Source organism: Schistocerca serialis, chromosome 2 (genome assembly GCF_023864345.2).
Source record: "Schistocerca serialis cubense isolate TAMUIC-IGC-003099 chromosome 2, iqSchSeri2.2, whole genome shotgun sequence".
Lineage (NCBI taxonomy): Eukaryota > Metazoa > Arthropoda > Insecta > Orthoptera > Acrididae > Schistocerca > Schistocerca serialis.
The window spans coordinates 623653213-623677547 of NC_064639.1; the positions used below are offsets into that span (position 1 = coordinate 623653213).

At 37.2% G+C, this 24335-nt stretch overlaps 1 protein-coding gene across 1 annotated transcript in view; it reads right to left on the bottom strand.

Moving 5' to 3' along the window:
* Nucleotides 1–24335, bottom strand: part of LOC126457684 (alkyldihydroxyacetonephosphate synthase) — a 238234-nt gene that overhangs the window by 20909 nt on the left and 192990 nt on the right. The window contains exons 7-11 of the mRNA XM_050094189.1: nt 22186–22364; nt 11376–11503; nt 7605–7782; nt 5718–5848; nt 5494–5608 (exon numbers count right to left, since the gene is read on the bottom strand). Of these exons, the coding sequence (XP_049950146.1) occupies nt 5494–5608; nt 5718–5848; nt 7605–7782; nt 11376–11503; nt 22186–22364 (731 nt within the window). The remainder of the gene's footprint in view (nt 1–5493; nt 5609–5717; nt 5849–7604; nt 7783–11375; nt 11504–22185; nt 22365–24335) is intronic.

Genomic DNA, 24335 nt, shown 5'->3' on the forward strand with positions numbered 1-24335 from the left:
TGGCATACAATATAGACAACAATTATTTGCACTTAATAGAACTTAAGGCACTATGTTTAGACACGCTATACAAAAACAGTGAACTTAGTTTATCCAACCATACAATGAAAAAAGGAAACTGGGTTTCAAGCTGAGGACAGCTCACTGGATAATTCAAGTAGCTTGCAGCACTGATAACTCTTCATTAAAATTCTCTCTTCTCAATTTAATTGACATTAATGTTTGTTGTGAATGTAAATCAGTTCGTAGAATTGCATGACATGCATACTATAGTGTTTCGTCTGTTGTTGACATCAGCTGCCCAGAGCGATGACATATTTTTTTGTTTTCTCAACGTCATCTAGTTCCAATTACCATTCCCTTCCTTCAGTACCTCTATCTCAAGTGTTGCTCTAGGGCACCAAATCAAGTAAACTCTGTTCAAGGAAATGTGATTGGTAGGAATTATAATCTGTCACCCTCTTGACCTCAATGAGGACATGTACTAATAAAATTTCTTGCGGTAGCCTATTTTGCTGCCTTGCCAATTCAAACCCACCAGGCAGGTGTTCCAAACAGTAGTTTGTGGACTTTGTCACCTCTTTTCTTGTTTGGGCACTGAAAAAGAATGGAGATTTTCTTCCAATTACTTAAACAACTCTGAAGAATTCCACGTTGAACTCTTTTATTAATTCTTCTTAATACAATAATTCATTGCTCCCATTCATAATAACTTTCACACTCTTCACACCATTTACATTGTTGTCATAACAATGGCTGAGAAACACCACGCCATGACACTCCAGAACTAAAAGGCAATCTTCCTCAATTGCAGAGTAGTTCCTCTTGGACACCAAGAGAACTATGGAAGCATAAGCTATCACCTTTTCAGCACCTTCCTGAATCTGCACTACAACTGCGCCAATCCCATAATCACTAGCATTAGTGTGAAGCCCTATCTCAGCATTCTTGTCATAAAATGTTTGGACTTGATAAGGTAATAGCACCTCCTTAACGAAAAGGAAAGTTCTTTATTGTACCTTATTCTAGGAAAATTTGGTGTCTCATTGTAGCAGTTCTACCAAGGGACATGCCTTGGTATATAAGTCCTTTATGAATCACTATCAGTACAAGTACTTTCCAGAAAAGTTCTGATGACATCAATATGCAGAGGAGTCAGAAAATCTGTGACTGCCTGTATTTTCTACGGCTCAGCATGGACACCATCGCCATTAACTGGGTGCCATACAATTTTTATTTCTTGAGCTACAGACAGAAATTTTTTCGGATTGAGGTGGAGGCATGCTGTCTTATACAGTCATCAGCTGACTTACATAGTCATCAAATGTCTTCAAAAAACCGACAACAAAGACACATCACCCATTTAAGAAGTAAGAGCAGGTTGTCCATCGTAAATTCAAAGGTGGAATGAACCTTACATAGTCCAAATGGCATAACTAGAGGCAGTCAGGAGTTATGAAGGCTGTCTTTTCCCATTGAGCCTCATCAGCCTTGATTTGCCAGTACTGCCTGCATATAGTCAAGGAATACCTTAACTGTTTCAGGTAGTCTAGGGTGTCATCAATGAACAGTAACAACTAGCCATCATTCTTCATGATTTTTTGGTCATTGATGGTTGATGAAGATATGTCACGTGCTATCATTCTTCTTTGTGAGGACCGTAGGAGAGGACCAAAGACTCTCTGAAGGTTCAATAATGTCATATTGAAGCATCTTCTCCACTTCTTCCCAGGATATCCATTGTTCAGTTGGTGACACCCAATAAGAGCAATGGTTAATTAGTGGATGATTCCCAGTGTTGATACAGTGTTTTACCATTGAATGCTTTGCCTATCTTTTCTCCACCCTGGATAAGAAAGCATCTAAAAATTGTTGCAGCATGGCTAAAACTTGCCAATGTTGTTCCTCAGTCAAGCCAGACTGTTGGTAGTTTGATAGTGGTTTCCTTCACTCCACTGTCTGTAGTGGTAGTGGAGCACAATTCTTTGTCTATGACACTGAGCTGCCATCTTGGACTGGTTCAGCTGTTCCTACACACATACCTACAGGGTCGAGTTGTGACTGCTCTCGACAATTAGTGATACGAAGTTTTAGTTGTCCATCCGTAATGTTTATGATCTTTGCTGGTAGGCAGATTTCATTTGTGAGCATGAGTAGCTTATTGTAATCAACAAAAGCTTCACAGTTTAACACACCATCTAGACTGACAACCGCAACTCATCTCAATGATGGCAGGATAATGTCTTCACTGGCAACCAACTGCCTAGAGCAATATTGTTGTGTGTGCTTATTGGAATAGCTTCATCAATCTGATGCTCTGACCTACAGTCTATGACTGCTTGTGGCACTTGCAAGAAGTTCTGTCCAAGAATAACACTCCACAGTGATTGACTTGCAAAAACAAGAGTTTTGACTACTGTTACCTTCCAGGGGGTGTTCTTGAAATTTAGACTTCTTAAAATGCTATTGTAACACCTTTATAAGCCTTTTAAAGTGTGAATACAACATTTCTTTACATCGCTTCAACCACCGCAAAAGTTCTGTCATACTATATCTCAAAATCTGTGGATCTAAGTTTTTTTATTTGGAGCTAATGGTAAAGTGTACTGTCACAAATCAAGCACTGGCATAATGACTACATTTTATTAAAATGACAAATTCAAAAAGCTGTGTTCGGTCACTGACAGTTATTCTTGTAATATGTGCTCCTGTTGGCTGGATGTATTCAGAACTTCAGCACAATTGCTTTTGTATCACAGAACATAATCTTCTTGAGCAATCAATGATTAGAATTAGACGATAGAAAAAGAAGCTCATCAGCAAACTAGTGGCTGGGCACATTGGCCCATGACAGCAGTGATGAGATTTCTTGACCACTTGGTAACTGTCATCCATGGAGGATTTCCATCTTTGGCAGTCTCACCTCCATAAATGGTCACCTTATTTAGTTTTGCTAAACTTGGCAGCTAAGTATGGAGATAGGTATTGGCTATGGTATGTTCAGGAGTGACCTCATCGGGTAATGGCTTTTTCTACACATTGGCTATAATTGTCTGCAGCTGACTGGGATGCATAGCCGACTTTTTGTGTTGTTTTAGTCATTTAAAACTCATCTTCTTTCTCTGCATAAGTGTACAAAGTGTCCCAGGCATCCACAGTGGAAACATACTGGAGTGTTGTCCTCTGTCCTCCAAATGTCTGTTGTTCTGCAGCCATTATACTTGATGGAGGAGATGGTTGTGCCTGTGTTGGTCATGTGCTGGGTTGTCGTTTAACAGCCATGGCCTAAGTCCGAGTTGGTTGATTGCATTCTTCCTGGCGTGTTCAACTGGTGGCAAAGATAGGTGCAACAGATGGGTACCACTTATCTTCAACATTCTCTATTACCTTCTGACAAATAGTTCACATTCACGACTGCTATCTTCTGCTTGCTTGGTCTGACAATTCTCACAGTTGAGTCGATCATATTTCTTTTGTCCAACTCTTTTCTATTGTTTTCCTTGATGTGCTGTCACCACCTGATGAAACTCCTCGGTTTTTGTGACGTCCTTTACACATCTTCTGTGACTCCTTTCACCAAGTACGTTACTCAGTCGGCTTCTGTCATATTCGGATTCACAATGTGGCGTAGGGCCAAAACATTCGGTATATAAGACGTATCATTTCTACATGGAGCTGGACGCTGTTTTCCAACTGTTATTCTGCTATATGGGCTTGATGCTGATTGTCACCAATTGTTTTCTTTAGTTTGGCCTGGAATTTGTCCCAGCTATTCAGCTTTCCTTCATTGCTCTCGAACCACTGTTGGGCTATGCCATTAAAGTCACCATACACATTTGCCAAACACATCATGTCATCCCACTTTTTCTGTCTGGTGACTAAGTGAAATCCTTCCAGTCATTTTGTTGGGTCCTGACTAGCATCTCCAGAAAAGGCTGTTGGGTGCCTGATGTGCAGCTGACTTCTTGTAGTTTTGGAATCCATTGGTTTCCCCTGACTATACGGACCTGGGGAATGATGTACTCCTTGTATTCTGGTACTAGTCCATGTAGGCGATAGCCTTTACATTGCCTAATTGGAGCGACTTTGATATACATGTTTTGGAGTACTTAGCATACACACACAGAATATTCCAGAACACATGAACATTACTGATATAAGAAATTCCAAGAACCATACAGAAAAGATAAATTCTAAATAAAAAATAATTGCTAGTGGCTGGGTTTGACATGGTAATCAGTACACACCGGCCAGTGATGCTAACCTCTACATTATATTACATGCAGCGCAACTCACAGCAGTATTTCTGGGCAACTCTGAATTCACAAAAAATATTCTAAATTTGAGAGAGAAATGCCATGTTTTCAAATATAAGTGGAAAAGCTTCTTCGTGGCACACTTCTTTTATTGTGTATAAAAGTTCCTAGTAGCAGTTCAGGGCCATGTTCCAAACCATATTATTTATATTACTGTAAACCTTTTTAGTCTTCTTTATCTGATTTTAAATTTCATCTTTTTTTTTTTTTTTTTTTGCCCCTTAATTAAGTAGTGATTCACTCTATGACCACATAGCTTTTGGTTCACATGGCCCTACGAAACCTGCAGAGTTAAATTACAGAATTTGCAGACAGAGCATTCAAAGAAATCAAGAAGAGTTTGCCAGTTCTTATTGAAGATTATCAAGTTAATAGTTACCGTGACACACACAAAAGACTACATTCATAGTCTTATTCTTAACAACTCTCATAATTACATTTATTAAACAAGTACAACTGTTAACAGAATCTTCTGTCGGTTCTTGGTGGAACAACATTATAATAAATGAAAAGCACCAGTTTGCTTTTGTAGAACAAAAGCCAAACTGGTGCTTTTCATTTATTAAGTGCAACTGTTTCAATTATTTTGAATGAGACCACAATTTTTAGTAAAAAGGATAATCTGCTTTGTACAAAAATTAGAATTACATTGTGTAACAAATTTTTTGTGGAACTAAACCTACACACACACAATTGTGTAGGACTCCAAAAAAGAAGTGTGTCTAAGTGGATGCCAAATTAGTTAATTTTAATAGTATTATGCTATTTGTAATGGTAGTATAAAAATTTTAATTTACCCACGGTTATATGCATTTCATGTTTAGTTCTTAAATTTATATGTGATAACAGGCAATATGGACATACGAACGTTGGTGGAAACAACCCCATTTCAAGCACTTCGGGCGCTAAGTTATCTTCATTTGTAGCTAAGATTTTTCATATGTGAGTATTGCCAAATCATGCCAATGAACAAGCAGTATGTGCATATAATCTAAAGAAGTGATATTTTAAAGCAGCTCTACTTTACTTGAACTTCACTTGGTAACACGAATTGTAAAATTTTTATGTGAAGAAGAATGTTTAAAATTTTCAATTCTGTTAAAACTTTACTATAGCATGAAACACTGGTATTATTTTATAATTACTGATGTTTATTATATAGTAAGCACTTATCCACCTTGACATTCTTGAGACAGACGATGTTTCACATTATTGCATAATGATAATGTTCGATCCCAAGGAACAGATGTTTCAAACGATTCTGCAACTACATTGTATTCTAGCCCAAGATCCTGTAAAAGAATTTTAGGATTAGTGGAGGAGCTTGTTTTATTGCCAATATTGGTGAAGAACTATGAATAAGGCAATATTTTTTTTATCCCATTTACAAACTTTACTTACTCGGATATAGGCTATCACAAATGTCAACATGTATCCTCTTTCACCATTCTTTTCTCCTGCAGGTACTCCTCCAAAATGATCTGCTATTTCATATATTCTTTTCTCTTGGGCTTCAATAGTTTTTCTGTCACCTGTAAATAATTTTAAATAAAATGTGCAACATGTACAAATTCAGCACATTTATGCTGCATGAGGTTACATCACACTATACCTGAATCTTTACAGTTGAAGATGATGGTTTTTAAGGAATACATTACATAAGTGCAATAATGGATTACAATATTTGTGAAATAATCTGGAGATAGTGTATAACAATCATTTTAAGTCCACAGAATTCCAAGAACCAATATCTTTATCTCAGAGGGATTCAGTATAAGTATTTAATCACTGACTATTTTCTGACATACTAAGAAAATGACCATACACAGTGAAACAGCTGCACTACCTTAGTCAAAGCATTTTGTTACAATTAATAATGCTATCACTATCACAGTATTATGGGACACTCGCGGCGTCTATAATTACATATAAATGCCTGACAGAAATAATGCACGATGGAGAGAAATGTCAGGACTGTTAAATTGTACATAACAGGCTGTTGTTTTCTGGTCCGATACCTTCGTTTGTCTACCAAAAACAGTTTACTAAACACGTGTACCGTCTTCATTGGAATACCACTCGATCATGAGTGTGATGTGTGATGTTGTTATGGTGTTCATTCAAAGACCGCGGTTGTCTGTCCGGAGCAAGCCTCATCATGACTGAATAACATCTGCGTTCCAGACCCATATGAAGCTGCTTACTCTATTCACGCCTAGGTCTCTTACAGTTTTCTTAAACCAGAACATAACAATGTTTACAACAGAAGAGCCTATTCTTGTTTTGTACATCTTACCGGTAGAGTTACAAGTTTTCATAGGTAACTGTAATTTGGACAGTAGGATTCTTTTGCAAGGTTAGGTACAATGGTAAGATTATTTCTACTACTGATCAGCTTTCAAAGAGAAGCATATCACTGAAGATGTAGGAAATTAGTTAAATGAAAGCTTAAAATTATTTACTGAAATGAGAAAAATAGTGAACCAAACAACTGAAATCTCAGTCTACAACTATTTATCATGAAAAGCAAGAGATTATTGTAAAACTAAATAAAAACACTGTGGATGATTAAAAATTCAAAGACAATTTCGTTACATTGGAAATTTTTTTTTGCCTTGCATATAAAGGGTTAATGAACATCTAGAACAAAGATGAAACAAGGGAAGAAGAGTTGAACTGGAACATTTTAGTGGAACAACAAAATAAAGGAACATTGTGCAGTAATACCTAAAATTAATTACCTGGATAAGTTATTTTAGTACCATAAAAACATCACAGAACAGCCATGTACTAAATGCATTAACAAGCAAATTGTATGTTGTCAATAGCAGATTTAAATCATTTATATTCATTTTACATAACTGATGAGGATGATGAGAAATAATACCCAGCTATATGGGTTAGGAATTACAGTTCATCAGAAATATGAATTAGACATAGTAATTACCACCATCACCACTACTAACACAAGAGTATCATAATTAATGTTGTAGACTCAGTGTAGTGCAGTTTTTGACAGGCCATCTGCAACATCTGCACAGTTATAAGTGACACTCCTCTATTGTACATTAATCAGGATACTACTGTTATATTATTCTAGCAACTTCACAGTTTTATTTGTGACAGGCTTTTATACACCAAACAGTATCTTGGGCATACAAGATATCTGCCCTCAACAAATGTTGCTATACTAACCAATGAAGCAGAAATACACACAAAAAAGGCATGCATTAAATCTCCCTGGTTATTACATAAACAACTAAAACACAATGCCAGGATTCTGCTTACCCTCAAACAACAGTGTAGCAACACACAGGGTGTCTAAATCAAATCCTTTTATTTTAGTGATGTAAAGTTTCTTCAGACCCTCAAGCAACAGTCCCATATACCCTGTAGGCTGCTTTAATGACTGACCAAATTTAAATTGTTCATTATCCATTAGGCGGACAGAAGCAGGCTGGCACCGCTAGAAAAAAGTAAAATTGCTCATTAGTGTCAGGTTACGTGCATAGACAGCAACAAATTGACATTAAAAATACATTAATATAATTCCAATACTACAAGTCTAAGGGAAGAAAATTAAATCTCAAAACCTTAGCTAGTTTTCTCTCTTAATTCAAGAGTCGCTCTCACTGTTACTACTATTGTTTCTAAATAATAATATGCAGGCTATGCATGTACCTTAAATATGTAGCTAAGCAGATCAAAAAAGTTTTTTACTACATCCATATATGTGAATGTAAGAACTTAAGATCCAAGTGGCACAGGGAATGAAAAATATCATTCTAATTTAAAAAGATAACATAAGAGTTGTTCAACACACAATGCAATACATTTTTTCCTTGGTCAACTTCAGTTTAAAAATTCTGAATTTGCTGTTGGGCATCTTGGAATATTCTTACTTCAGCCTCTATAGTACCATGAAGTTGCGATAGGTGGCAGCGCTAAACGTAGCCTTCAAAAAGGCCTCTGCAACGTAGATGTGTTGCCAGCAGAGTGCTGCCATTGTTTCTTTTGGCAGAAAACCGGACCATCACAGATATTTGCAGGCACTTGCAGAATGTCTATGGAGACTTGGCAGTGAAGCAACAAGGTTGTGTAAACCTGTCTGATCTCCCCCATGCTAGCAAGCCGCACACAGCTGTACTAACCTCACAATATTGACAAAAATGCAAATGAACTTCTCCGTAACAATGAAAAGCTTCACACAATTCTGCACACCTGAGAGGAGACTACAAAACTTCACTGGACAGTTCTTCCTCATTCACTCTACAGCCTGGATCTCATACCTGCTGACTTCCATGGGTTTGACCCAATGAAGGATGCACTTTCCAGGCAGCAGTACATGGATGATGTAGAGGTTATTGATACAGCAACACATTGGCTCTGATGTCAACCAGAAGAGTGGTAGGTTGCAGACTTTTAGGCCCTCCCAGTAAGATGGCATAAGGTCATTGGATTGAATGGAGATTTGTTGAACAATATGGTTTTGTAGCCAAAAGAATGAAGAATAATATGGTATATTTGAATCCTGAATAAAACCAACCTGCTTTAAGGGGAAAAGGTGTTGCATTACTCACTGAATGCCCCTTGTACAAACAGAACAATAACCGTAATAAAAGTCATCTGTTTGAAAGTGAACATATGAAAAGTGATAATCTGCTACTGGGTAACATTTAACACCATGTGACTCCACCATGTGCATTCTGGCCTGAGCTGTTGGAGCTGGTAGTCATGTGTGTGTGAGGTGTGCTTACTTGTGTAAATGCATGGTGTGTGTTTCTCTTTTTCTGATGAAGGCTGTGGCCTAAAGCTTATGTGTAAGTGTCTTTTAATTGTGCCCGTCTGAAACTTAACATTTCATCTTTACAGTAAGTAGCAATCTAATTTTTCCTGCATTGTTAATATTCCTACCTGGAGTTTCCATTGCTTAATAATAATAACAGTTAGTTAGTTGGGTGCGTGTTCCATTGATCAGTCTCATGGTATGGTAGCCGTTATGATGTGGAACGTGTCAAGTGCACAAGAAATGCACATATGAAACAAGATTTTTTAATATATATAATAAAATACAGAGTTAAGGATTAATATTTCTATTATTTACCCCATTCCCTTAAATGGCACAAAATGCATATACTGTATTTATAGATTTATTTATTTCTATTCAAGAATTCATCTATGGTATAGAAGGAGTTGTCGAGGAGAGATGATAGCAATTTATTTTTGAAGCTATTACTGCTGTCTGTCAGACATTTTATTTCATCTGGTAATTTGTCGAAAATTTTTATAGCACCATATTTTACCCCTTTCTGTGCCAAAGATAGGTTGAGTAAAGGATAGTGTAAGTCTTTCTTTTTTCTGGTATTATAATCATGAATGTCACTGTTGTTTTTAAACCAGTCCATGTTGTTGAGAACAAATTTCATTAGTGAGTAAATGTACTGTGAGGCTGTTGTAAGAATTCCCAATCTTTTAAAAATATGCCTACAATATGTGCGACTATGAACTCCACACATTATGCTAACCACTTTCTTTTGAGCAGTGAATACTTTTTGTCTAAATGTTGAGTTACCCCAAAATATTATTCTGTATGACATCAGAGAGTGCAAGTATGCAAAGTATGTTAGCTTACTAATTTTTTGTATCCTAAAAATTGGCAATTATTCTGATTGCAAAAGTTACTGAACCTAGTCACTTTAGAAGATCCAAAATATGAATTTTTCAATTAAGATTCTCACCTTTGTGTACACCCAAAAACTTAGTATGCTCTACCCTGTCTACCGACTTCTGTTGATGTGTTATATTTATCAAAGGAACTATACTTTTTTGCAGCAGAAATTTGGATGTACTGTGTTTTTTCAAAGTTTAGAACAACCCCATTTGCAGAAAACCAATTAATGACTTTTCCAAAGACCTTATTTGTATCATTTTCAATTGGAGTTTCCTTTACCGGATTAATAAGGGTCCTTGTATCATCAGCAAACAGTGTCAGTTCAGCTTCTGGTTTCAGATGGGAAGGGAGGTCGTTCACATATATCAAGAACAGAAGGGGTCCCATGATTGAACCCTGTGGAACACCTAATGTAATTTCATCCCAGTTAGATGAAGTGGCAAATTTATTTAAGTCACTTGACACATCTAAGGAAACTTTTTGCTTCCTGTTGTGTAGGTATGACTTAAACCACTCATATGCTATTCCATTTATACCATAGAAGTGTAATTTCTGTAACATAATGTCATGGTTCACACAATCAAATGCTTTGGACAAGTCACAGAAAATTCCTATTGGTGACATTTTACTATTTAAAGACTATTACATGGACAGTGAAATTGTATATTGCTGTCTCAGTGGGACAGCATTTTTGAAATCCGAACTGCTGAGATGGCTAACCACTCTTGAGTACATTACTTCCTCGAAGCTTTTTGTAAATGCTGTAAGCAAGGATACTGGCTGATAATTATTGACATCTGTGGTGTCCCCCTTTTTGTAGAGCGGCCTGACAATGGCTGTCTGGGAAAATACCTTGAGTTAGAGATGCATTACATATGTGACTCAGAACATCCGCTGTAATTGCTCCACATTGTTTTACTACTGTATTAGAGATGTCATCTACTCCAACAGAAAACAATAATAATAATAATAATAATAATACAATTTGAGCCTAATTTAAAACTTTTTTGAATAGTTTATTTTATTCCTCTTCATACAAAATGTTTTAATAAACATGTATTTGCTAGCCCCATTGAGCTTTCATTACCCTTTACTTTTATATGCTGTTCATGTGGTGTTCTTCATTTTACTTTTCTTGCACTGTTATTAAATACTGTGTGTGTCACATTCCTTAGACAGTTGTCAGTGTCACCTTCAGCATTTCATGACAAACAACAAATTCAAGTATTAAATTATTTTAGTATTATCTATTTCTATTTTTGATTAATCAACTACAGATTTGATATGGAGCATTATATCTGAAACAAGGAAATATTCAAACAAGCTAATTTTTAATTAAGAGCTGTTTCTTAGTTCAGTTTGTGATTAATATTGGCAACTTCCCTCACCTGCAATGCAATTTCCCTCATGCACGCTACACCAGATTCAAAATCTGGGAACACAATAGAGCCATATCTTTTGCACTCTGGGAGAGGTCTTATCTTAATTACAACTTCAGTGATGACACCAAGAGTTCCTGAAATACAATAAAACGTGTGTCAAGTCCATAATCAAAGACACGAACAGAAAAATTCATTCATAATCTCTTTCCAAAAGAAATTAGATGACTCTTTAAATTATAGATATTTCTCTTTAGATGCCATTTATTTACCTGGATAATACTAGAAGACATCGCTTAATAACTATGTTGTTTTCTGTATTGTGCAAAAATGAGTAACTGAACCATATTTTGTAATTATATTTCAGCTTGGTCCCAAACTAAGTTTCGGAAAACATTGAAGGAACATAGATATTTTACATTACTACTAAGACTATTCTCTTTAAAAGTACTTAACTGTTACAAATATTGCACATAGAAGTTAATATTTGAAGTGGGATAAAGTTCTTCTCAAACTAAAAAAAAAATTTAATGTCAGCTGAACACTGCTGTCTTACATATTATTTTTAATCATCAGAGTGACACTTTCTGTGAGTTGTGATGCAGCTGACCTTACTTCAGCGGTTATCTTGGTTCAATATCTCATGCTAGCAGCTCTGATTACTAGAGGAACTCTGGGGCAGCTAGTTTTAAAAGATTGAGCTCGGTGGCACCATCGAAAGAGTGAGACTGGAAAGTGAGTACTTCCTTGCAGAAAGATGAAGTGGAGTCACAATGCAACTAGCCCTACACCATAGGCTGTGTGTTGTGTCCTCTGTGGACTGGCAGTCATATGTACGTGGGTTGGGTACTACCAGGTTTGAAAAAGTACACAGTGTCTCAGCACATGTCATCCTGGGTCAATTCTAAGTGTGGATCATGCTTTTGGCAAATACAGTTGCTGTTTGCTTTTGATTGGAGGCATTGCTCCAGATGTGGAATGCTGTCAGCTTTTGATGGGCTTCTAAGTGTAGGCATATGGAAATGGAATTACAAAACTAGTGATGAATGATGCAGTCAGAGTTTTATTGTTGGTAAGCACTATTCTCCTCTAAGTATACATGTTAAAGTAAAATGGTGAGAAGTTTGCCATCCTTGATACAAAGATTTCGTTTGTGTTCACGTAGTCAAGCGATGGAAAGACCTTCCCTCATGTTTAAAGAGTGTGATGTACCAAGTGATACAGGTGCTGTACATTTATTTTTAATTTTGGTAGCTGATTTTGTTTGTTAACCAATCCAGCTACATCTCTTGTTAAGCACTAAACTTTCTTGGTAGCTTAAATTTGTTGCCTGAAACCTGCTAATTACGTTAAGTCCTGGTGGTTTCAAGGTTGAAAATATTTTACTCACCTTGCCTGGTTGTTGTTAAGTGCTTAACAAATACTATGTTGCTGGAGCCATTACCATGTGCTGACGCTGAATTACTAAAATCGATATAAGGCCACACTTACAGCCACATGTGGTTTGTATAGGTGATGCAAGTCGAGTGCCCCATCTGGAGTAAATGCTGCCATGCAAATCGGGTTCCATTTGGAAACAAGTCAATTGATTTCCACACACTGCTAAAGGGACTTGTCTATTTGCCATTTAATTTTTTTAAAATGCTTTAAATTTACTGTTAAGATTTGGATACCTCTTTTGAATTTGATGTAACCTTTCAAATAAAGGATTGTTTGTTTAATTCAAGAAACCTTTGAAAACTGAAAGTTTTAGATGTTTGATGTTTATTTATTTAATGTAAAGTTTACTTAAAAATTTTGGATGTTTGTTTCATTGCAAAGTTTATCTAAATTCAAATTTAAACTCTCGCGGTTTGGTAATGAAAGCCATTAATGCATTACTTTAAGTACAAGAGATTTTAGCATGATGTAATTCTGAAATTAGTGATCTGTTGTATGTAGTACCATAAATAAGTTCTTTCAAAATAATGGTTAAATATTTTTTGTGCCAACACCTCTCCTACTCCGCAAGCTTGGAACTGCCTGTTTGATCCAAAATAATTAATATTTGTCTGTTTTAAACATTGTTTGAACTTAAGTTTTTAAAATTATGGGACCATTCTGTTACATCTTTTCTTTAAAGAACATAAGAAGACATTCAACAATGAACTCGTTAAAGTCATTAAATGATGCCCATTTCATTGTGAAGAAAGAATCAACAAAAATGTGTATAGTCACTGACACGAAGAAACATTAAAATGATCAACAACATCTGGAATACTGAAATATTACTTGTTAATATGGCGTGCAAACTTATGTCATAATCTAAATAGTTTAAGAGGAAAGGAACAATAATAATTTACCAAATAGTAGAGGCAGTGAGTCACTGTCTGACACAAAAATGAGAGTGGAAACATTGCTATATTTCAGACGAACCTTTTTTGTGTGTACATGGACACTAAATCAAAAAAATATTTTTCTGAAAACCAACAAAGTTTTCAGTTTGTTCACATGCTAGTTGACAATTTAACAGACTCACTACTTTGTGAGTTGTTATTTACACAAAATATTAATTTTTGTTTGCAGGGAGTATTTATGTGAAAGGGACAAAATATGTGACCACAGCGGTGACTAGTTGAAAGAGTTTGAAAGTGGAACACACTGCCACTCATGAATATATAACAACCTTACTCCACCTGGCTCAGGATGGTTGCATTGGTAGAGAGGTAGAAGATGTAGAGGTAGAAGATGTGCTTCGTGTTTGTGCTGCACAATTTCTAGATTTTGAGTGAGTTAAACTCAGTGTTCTTCTTTGGCATATCAGTGTAAAAGTTGGTACAGAGTAAAAAATACATGCAGTTCAAACTTTTCCTTGCATTTAAAAGCTGACTTCAGAATTTTCCTCTGTGTGAAACTGCATGTGCAAGACTCATGTGCCGATTTAAAATTGTAGATGTCATGTCACTTCTGCATAATGTTTCACTGATTGTATCAATAGCCATTTGTACTGCAGTAAGTGTGGAATTTCAGACATCTGCGAGTGCCATGATAAACTCCTACTGTTATAATGAATTGTTGGCTTAAGCTTACTTGTGGTGTTTTAAAATTTTTGAGAAGTGTAGGCCTCTCTTCATTCAAAACAATCATTCTCTAATTTCATTGTGTACTTATGTGAGAAACAGAGAATTTTTGGACACTTAAAAAACTATATTTTCATGAATTACTGATATGAGTGTGTCTGGATAACTTATTTCACAGCAAACCAGCTTTTTGTGATTCACAGTTACTGGCAAATAATATAGCCCCCAAATTTCATTGCATAACAACTCAAAAAAGTATATTTTTGAGAATTTTTGGAATTTCCCATTGTCCTGCGCATAATCTAATTTGTAGTAAATCAGTGTTTGTGATTTATTTACTGTAACAAATAATCTAACAAACATATTGTGTTACATCTAGTTTTGCCTTACAGAGGAGTTTATGTTATCTACATTTATCATAAATTAGCTCTATTTTAGAGTTTGCTAATAATTATAACTACCGTAACCTCAAAAACTTTTGGGAAATTAGTATTTTTTATCATATGTTTTTCTGTTGCCATAACAGAACTCTTGTTTTGTATATTTACTTCAATTCTTGTACAGAATTAGTAATTTTTTTAGCTCCATAGACATAAGAGATAATCAGCAGACTTAGTTTAAAGTTATTTGTTCACAGTCATGTTAAGCTTTGCACCAGCCAAAATGCAGCTGCATTGTGAATTCTGTTCTCGAACATGGAACTAGTTGGTTCACGTTTGTAAGCAGCTGGAAACCGCAATAACTCCTGTAAAATGACTGGCAGCTGCTGTGAATTAGTGTGTTGGAAGAGCTCCTGAGAGCCTTGTACCTTTAGTACCAGTACCAAAGGTACCTCAAGTACTATCCTTTCCTACATCTCCTCTGCAGAAAGTACGGAATCTGTCATTATTCATCCACTTGACTGTGAGTGGTGTTTCAGTGGTAGTTCTACGCATCGTGTACCGTATGAATGGCGACCACGGAGGATGCCCCTACCTAACGGGTTCGAGGTGGTATCTTTCACTGAAACTGAGTCAATGGGACTCACTTCACCTATTTTGGAGAAACCTGTTTTTTCTATGTCAAAAGGAGGTGAACACAAAAGGGTAGGGGTGTACTAAACTTTGGCAGTTCAAAATTATGGCAAATGATGGTCCCCCTGGGCAAACAGGAGCAAGAGACAAGAGAACACCAGGTGCACTCAATGTCTATGGTTGGGGGGCCTCAGTCACCATGTTGAAGAGGCTATTCTGGCAGCCACTGAGGGAATATTGCAGACTGTGGTGCAAATTGTAACAAATGATGACCATCATCTTGTCTCTGAGGTCATACATGGATCATTCCAGCGACTGGCACAGAATGTTGAAAAGGCCAGAATTACACATGGAGTTCCAACATAGCTCACAATCTGCAGCACTGTACCCAGAACTGATTGTGGCCCCTTGGTTCTCAGTCAAGTGGAAGGACTGAACTAGAGACTTTTGAAGCTAGGCTGTGACTTTCTGGACTTGTGCCATAGGATTGAGAACTGTAGAATCATCAGAACTGTAGAATCATCAGAACTGCTGTCCATATAGCTGACCGTGTGTGAGGTGCACAAGGTTTTTTTTTAGATTAGTCAACTCTCCATTCAGGCTAGATAATGATAGGTGTAGGAAACACACAGTATCAGTGTAAGAGTGGAACAAGTGCCTCCATAGGTGAGAGCATTAAATTCCTATTGGTTAATTGCTGAAGCATTCACAACAAAGTGACAAGAGTTCAAAGTGCTCCTGAAAAAAGCTGTGAAGCTCGCAGAATACTAGGTACAGAAAGCTGGTGGAAACCTGAAATAAAAAGAGATTTTTGGGGAAAATTTAAGTGTATATTGAAAGACTATACTAATGGAAAATGGAGATGCTGTATTTGTCATAGCAGACAAAAAACTCACATCAACTGAGAAGGAAATTGAAGCTGGAAGTGAGAGTGTTTGGGCAGGACTCAGTATCAGGGGTGGGCATAAAATGATAATTGGATCCTTCTATTGCCCACCACTCATTTTATGATGTAACCGAAAACTTTAGAGAAAACCTCACTTCATTTGTACACAAATTCCCCAATCATACAGTAATCATTGTGTAGACTTTCAACAATGAACTGGGAAAATTACAGTTTTGTGGGTGGTGGGCATGACAAGACACACTGTGAAACATTACTAAATGCTTTCTCTGAAAACTGGAACACTCATGATGGAAATATATTGGATTGTGGTTGCCCCTTGCTTTCGGTTTTCCATGGGTTCAACAAATGAAGACTATGTAGATTAATGTACCTAGGCCAGTCCAACGGCTGCTGCCCCTCCTCGGGAACCATAACTCAATTTAGTTACTCCAGAGAGACCTCTCTAAAGTGGTTGCACCTGCAGTATGGCTACCTATATTTTTAACGCAAACAAGCCGACCCACTATCGCAAGGTCCATAGTCTTCATTTACACTACTTATAAGATAGCTAGGAGAGTGAGGGAATGGGGAGTGTGAGGGTTTGCGGCAGACTTGGACATCTACCAGATACTAAGAACGAAATATTCACAAATTAATGTCTTTTCTTTTTAAACAGTTATGTTAAAAGACACATTAATTATCCACTCATCAACTTAGGAGAACTCAGATGAACAATTATTGCTCACTATCACTGATTATATCAGATGTTCTAATTTTTGTTGGGTAGAAACAAGTACTTACAGAGAGATTAAACATAACAGAGAATATATGTTAAACTCTTTAAGGCTATCTACAGTCTGACTCAGAGCTTCATTCTGGTAGGGCCCTACTCCTACATTTCTGGACTCCACAGAAACACTCCCACACTTTGCTTGACATATACTGAAGTGTAAAAACTGTTTGTTGGATACTGGCTTAGCTACAGTCAAGGGAATGATTCCAGACTGTCCCTTTCACTCTACCTTTATTTTCCATGTCTGCTGACACTGCAACTGCTGTCACCAAGATGTTAAGAACAAGCAAAATATACAGAGGAAGGAAAAATAAATTTTCTTACATACATTCACAGTCAGATACAAGAAGGTGTCATACAAAGTTAAAGAAATCTTATACAGGGTGGTCCATTGATTGTGACCCGGCCAAGTATCTCACAAATGAAGCATCAAACAAAAAAACTACAAAGAACGTAACTTCTCTAGCTTGAAGGGGGAAACCAGATGGCACTTTGGTTGGCCTGCTAGATGGTGCTGCCATAGGTCAAACAGATATCAACTGCAGTTTTTAAAATAAGAAACCCCATTTTTTATAACATATTCATGTAGTATGTAAAGAAATATGAATGTTTTAGTTGCATCACTTTTTTTGCTGTGTGATAGATGGTGCTGTAATAGTCACAAACATATGGCTCACAATTTTAGATGAACAGTTGGTAACAGCTTGTTGTTGTTGTTGTTGTGGTGGTCTTCAGTCCTGAGACTGGTTTGATGCAGCTCTCCATGCTACTCTATCATGTGCAAGCTTCTTCATCTCCCAGTACCTACTGCAACCTACATCCTTCTGAATCTGCTTAGTGTATTCATCTCTTGGTCTCCCTTGGAGATTTTTACCCTCTACGCTGCCCTCCAATACTAAACTGGTGATCCCTTGATGCCTCACAACATGTCCTACCAACCGGTCCCTTCTTCTCGTCAAGTTGTGCCACAAATTCCTCTTCTCCCCAATTCTATTCAGTACCTCCTCATTAGTTATGTGATCTACCCATCTAATCTTCAGCATTCTTCTGTAGCACCACATTTCGAAAGCTTCTATTCTCTTCTTGTCCAAACTATTTATCGTCCATGTTTCACTTCCATACATGGCTACACTCCATACGAATACTTTCAGAAACGACTTCCTGACACTTAAATCTATACTCGATGTTAACAAATTTCTCTTCTTCAGAAACGCTTTCCTTGCCATTGCCAGTCTACATTTTATATCTCCTCTACTTCGACCATCATCAGTTATTTTGCTCCCAAGTAGCAAAACTCCTTTACTACTTTAAGTGTCTCATTTCCTAATCTAATTCCCTCAGCATCACCTGACTTAATTCGACTACATTCCATTATCCTCGTTTTGCTTTTGTTGATGTTCATCTTATATCCTCCTTTCAAGGCACTTCCATTCCGTTCAACTGCTCTTCCCCGTCCTCTGCTGTCTCTGACAGAATTACAATGTCATTGGCGAACCTCAAAGTTTTTATTTCTTCTCCATGGATTTTAATACCTACTCCGAATTTTTCTTTTGTTTCCTTTACTGCTTGCTCAATATACAGATTGAATAACATTGGGGAGAGGCTACAACCCTGTCTCACTCCCTTCCCAACCACTGCTTCCCTTTCATACCCCTCGACTCTTATAACTGCCATCTGGTTTCTGTACAATTTGTAAATAGCCTTTCGCTCCCTGTATTTTACCCCTGCCACCTTTAAAATTTGAAAGAGAGTATTCCAGTCAACATTGTCAAATGCTTTCTTTAAGTCTACAAATGCTAGAAATGTAGGTTTGCCTTTCCTTAATCTTTCTCCTAAGGTAAGTCGTAAGGTCAGTATTGCCTCACGTGTTCCAATATTTCTACGGAATCCAAGCTGATTTTCCCCGATGTCGGCTTCTACCAGTTTTTCCATTCGTCTGTAAAGAATTCATGTTAGTATTTTGCAGCTGTGACTTATTAAACTGATAGTTCGGTAATTTTCACATCTGTCAACACCTGCTTTCTTTGGGATTGGAATAATTATATTCTTCTTGAAGTCTGAGGGTACTTCGCCTGTCTCATACATCTTCCTCACCAGATGGTAGAGTTTTGTCAGGACTGGCTCTCCCAAGGCCGTCAGTAGTTCTAATGGAATGTTGTCTACTCCCGGGGCCTTGTTTCGGCTCAGGTCTTTCAGTGCTCTGTCAAACTCTTCACGTAGTATCGTATCTCCCATTTCATCTTCATCTACACCCTCTTCCATTTCCATAATATTGTCCTCAAGTACATCGCCCTTGTAAAGACCCTCTATATACTCCTTCCATCTTTCTGCTTTCCCTTCTTTGGTTAGAACTGGGTTTCCATCTGAGCTCTTGATATTCATACAAGTGGTTCTCTTTTCTCCAAAGGTCTCTCTAATTTTCCTGTAGGCAGTATCTATCTTACCCCTAGTGAGATAAGCCTCTACATCCTTACATTTGTCCTCTAGCCATGCCTGCTTAGCCATGTTGCACTTGCTGTCGATCTCATTTTTGAGATGTTTGTATTCCTTTTTGCCTGCTTCATTTACTGCATTTTTATATTTTCTCCTTGCATCAATTAAATTCAATATATCTTCTGTTAGCCAAGGATTTCTACCAGCCCTCATCTTTTTACCTACTTGATCCTCTGCTGCCTTCACTACTTCATCCCTCAGAGCTACCCATTCTTCTTCTACTGTACTTCTTTCCCCCACTGCTGTCAATGGTTCCCTTGTGCTCTCCCTGAAACTCTGTACAACCTCTGGTTTAGTCAGTTTATCCAGGTCCCATCTCCTTAAATAACCCACCTTTTTGCTGTTTCTTCAATTTTAATCTGCAGTTCCTAACCAATAGATTGTGGTCAGAGTCCAGATCTGCCCCTGGAAATGTCTTACAATTTAAAACCTGGTTCCTAAATCTCTGTCTTACAATTATATAATCTATCTGACACCTTTTAGTATCTCCGGGATTGTTCCTTTTTAAATTAAAATACAGAACATAGGTATGTTTGAACATTTAATATTGGTTGTTCCAATGTGATACATGTACCTTTGTGAACTTATCATTTCTGAAAACGCATGCTGTTATAGCGTGATTAGCTGTAAATACCACATTAATGCAATAAATGCTAAAAATTATGTCCGTCAACCTCAATGCATTTGGCAATACGTGTAACAACATTCCTCTCAACAGCGAGTAGTTCGCCTTCTGTAATGTTCGCACATGCATTGACAATGCGCTGACACTTGTTGTCAGGCGTTGGATCACGATAGCAAATATCCTTCAACTTTCCCAACAGAAAGAAATCCGGGGACGTCAGATTCGGTGAATGTATGGGCCATGGTATGGTGCTTCGACGACCAATCCACCTGTCATGAACATGCTATTCAGTACCACTTCAACTGCACGGGAGCTAAGTGCCGGACAGCCATCATAGTACATCACCATTCTGTCATGCAGTGAAACATCTTGTAGTAACATCGGTAGAACATTACGTAGGAAATCAGCATACATTGCACCATTTAGATTGCCATCAATAAAATGGGGGCCAATTATCCTTGCTTCCATAATGCCGCACCATACATTAACCCGCCAAGGTCGCTGATGTTCCACTTGTGGATTTTCCGTTGCTCAATAGTGCATATTATGCCGGTTTACGTTACACTGTTGGTGAATGACGCTTCATCGCTAAATAGAACGCGTGCAAAAAATCTGTCAACATCCCGTAATTTCTCTTGTGCCCTGTGGCACAACTGTACACGTTGTTCAAAGTCGTCGCCATGCAATTCCTGGTGCATAGAAGTATGGTACAGGTGCCAATCGATGTTGATGCAGTATTCTCAACACCCACGTTTTTGAGACTCCTGATTCTCACGCAATTTGTCTGCTACTGACGTGCGGATTAGCTGCAACAGCAGCTAAAACACCTACTTGGGCTTCATCATTTGTCGCAGGTTGTGGTTGACATTTCACATGTGGCTGAACACTTCCTGTTTCCTTAAATAACGTAACTATCCGGCAAACGGTCTGGTCACTTGGATGATGTCGTAGCACACATAGCACACGCCCATTGGGCATTTTGATCACAATAGCCATACATCAACATGATATCGACCTTTTCCGGAATAGGTAAACGGTCCATTTTAACACAGGTAACATATCATGAAGCAAATACCGTCCATGCTGGGGGAATGTTATGTGATACCACGTACTTATACGTTTGTGACTATTACAGCGCCATCTATCACAAAGCAAAAAAAGTGGTCCAACTAAAACATTCATATTTCTTTACGTACTACACGAATATGTAATAAAAAATGGGGGTTCCTATTTAAAAAAACATAGTTGATGACCTATGGCAGCGCCATCTAGCGGGCCAACCATAGCGCCATCTGGTTTTCCCCTTCAACCTAGAAGAGTTTCGTTCTTTGTAGTTTTTTCATTTTATGCTTATTTCGTGAGATATTTGGCCCGGTCACTATCAATGGATCACCCTGTATATAGTGTCATGAACCGTTACATCCCTTTGTCGTTCAGTATAGATCTGGGCTTGACTCTGGCAAAGCAAACAGTTTTTATTAGCCAAAGAGACTCAGTTCAGATTACACACATCTGTAGGTCGAAAGGGTCAGTCTAGAATCATTCCCTTGACTGTAGCTAAGCCAGTATCCAACAAATATTTTTTTAACATCAGTTTTTGTCAAGAAAGGTGTGCAGGAGACCCTCTGTGGAGTCCAGGAATTTAGGAGAAGGGATCTATCAGAATAAAGCTCTGAGTCAGTCTATGACTGGGTAATAGTCACTGGGTAACAGGTGCTAACATGCTGTTTCAAAGACAAAGCTGAGAGTGCTGTTATGAAAAAGTTTTAGAATAAGAATGCTTCAATTAGGTATAAACTCTTGCCTCAGATTAATTTTCATTCTGATGTGTTGTCTCATCAAAAAACTGACAGCAATTTATTGGCTATGTGCAATTGACATAATGGTAGTAAATTACAAGGCTCATAATAGTGCAGTACGCTGAAAAAAAAAAATCATTAAGTAACTTACCTTCAGATCCTAACACAACATGATTGAAATCTGGTCCACAAGACATTCTGGGAACCTGGCCGCTCTTTTCAAGAACTCCTCTTGAGGTAACCATTTTTACATGTACAAGCAGGTCTTCAATATTTCCATATACATTCTTTTTCATTCCTGACGCCCGTGTAGCAACCCATCCACCTAAACTATATACAAACTGGACATCAGTTTTAAACATCTCTTATTTGTTTATGATATCTGCAGCTGTGAGGAGGGAAAAACCACAGATGAATGATACCTTACTAGCAAGATTGATTTTACAAAAATATTTTTCATTTTGAAATTTTAATCAGAAAAAGAACATCATCTTCCCAAATGTACAATAGTCAATATATTTGATGTCATTTTCGTCTGTAGTAAGGTACTTTACATGTTGGATGTCATTGTACTAATTTATTACATAAAAGAATACTACACATTTTTCAGATCAGGCAAATCTAACAATCAAAGAAGAAGAAAAACACAGAATCTTTCAAAGAAATTTGAAGCAAAGGAAAATCTGTTAAATAAAGGCTGACAGAAAGCAACTATGTAGTAGAGAAAGTATAGGAGCGGATATTTGATGTTAGCAATGTAGAGGAAAACTGGCTGGGGTAATAACAGGAAATTTAAGGGGGGGAGGCACTGCCATGAATGGTAAAATACCAGTGGTTACAGGTGTTGGAGCAGCACCTTTTTTAGAATAGGTAAGACAGAAAGATGTCAAGTTCTATGAGAGGTCAGGATTGAAACAAATCTTCAGTTTAGGAAAGAAATTAAACAGCACAATTCTAGCATATTGGATCACCAATCACAGCTGTCAATTATAAATTTTCACCAATCACCAGAAATTTTATCTCCACCAAGTTGTATCTCAGTCCTAGGTAATTGCATTGATGAATTAAAGTCACCCAACCCAGTTGACATAATCTGCCTCTCTGAACACCATGTGACCACTGGTATAGGAACTAGGCCTAAGCACAATGAGAAACTCAGACAGGAGAGTACTGCAAATGTTAGAATAAGGAAAGGTTCTCATAAAAGTATAATTAAAAATAATGTAAGTATATTTCATCAAAATATTGGGAGTTTAAAGAATAAAGTAGATGAGCTTCTGGTTTGTTTAGAAGATTTAGAAGCTGAGAATGAAACAGATATACTATGCCTGTCTGAGCATCACACTGTTACTGATATGGATAAGGTAAATGTAAGTGGATATAAGCTCTCTGCACATGTAATGAGAGAAAATATGGAGAAAGGAGGAGTTGCCATATATGTCAAAAGTTATTATTGTGCAAAAAGTATAGAAATAAAAAAGTTTTGTGTAGAGAAACATATAGAAGCATGTGCCTGTGAGCTTAAATTAAATAAAGGCACATTTATAATTGTAACTGTATATAGGTCGCCATCAGGAAATTTTCATCTATTTCTGAAAAATTTGGACTCCTTGTGCTATCTGTCAGACAGGGGGATGCAAATTATTATTTGTGGGGACTTCAATGTAGATTCTCTGAAAGAGGGTAATAGGAAAAATGACCTTGAAGTATTACTCGGTTCTTTCAATTTGACACCCGTTGTTGATTTTCCTACTCAGGTGGTAAAGGATAGCAGCTCACTGATAGATAACTTCTTTATAGACCAAGATAAGTTTAACCAGATAAATGCTCAGCCTGTTGAGAATGGTCTTTCCGATCGTGGTGCACAGCTAGTTACAATATATGACACAGCTCCATTCAGCAATACTAAACAGTCCTCCAAAGTAGTACGTTCAGTCAACGATTTAACAATTGCAAATTTCAGGGAAAGCCTACAGCAGTTAGAATGGGATGAGGTGTACCGTGAACCTGATGCCAATTTAAAATATAATTTATTTCATGACATTTTTGTAAATGCATTTGAAAACAGCTTCCCCAAGAAAACAGTTAAATGTACTCGTAAGAAACCTTGTAACAAACCATGGCTTACTAAGGGTATAAAAATATCTTGTAACCAGAAAAGGGAAATGTATCTGACAGCAAGAAAGAGTAGTGACCCAGAAACTATCAAACATTATAAAAACTACTGTGTTATATTAAGAAAAGTTATTAAAAAATCCAGAAGTATGCTGAAATCAGCAACTCTGATAATAAAATTAAAAC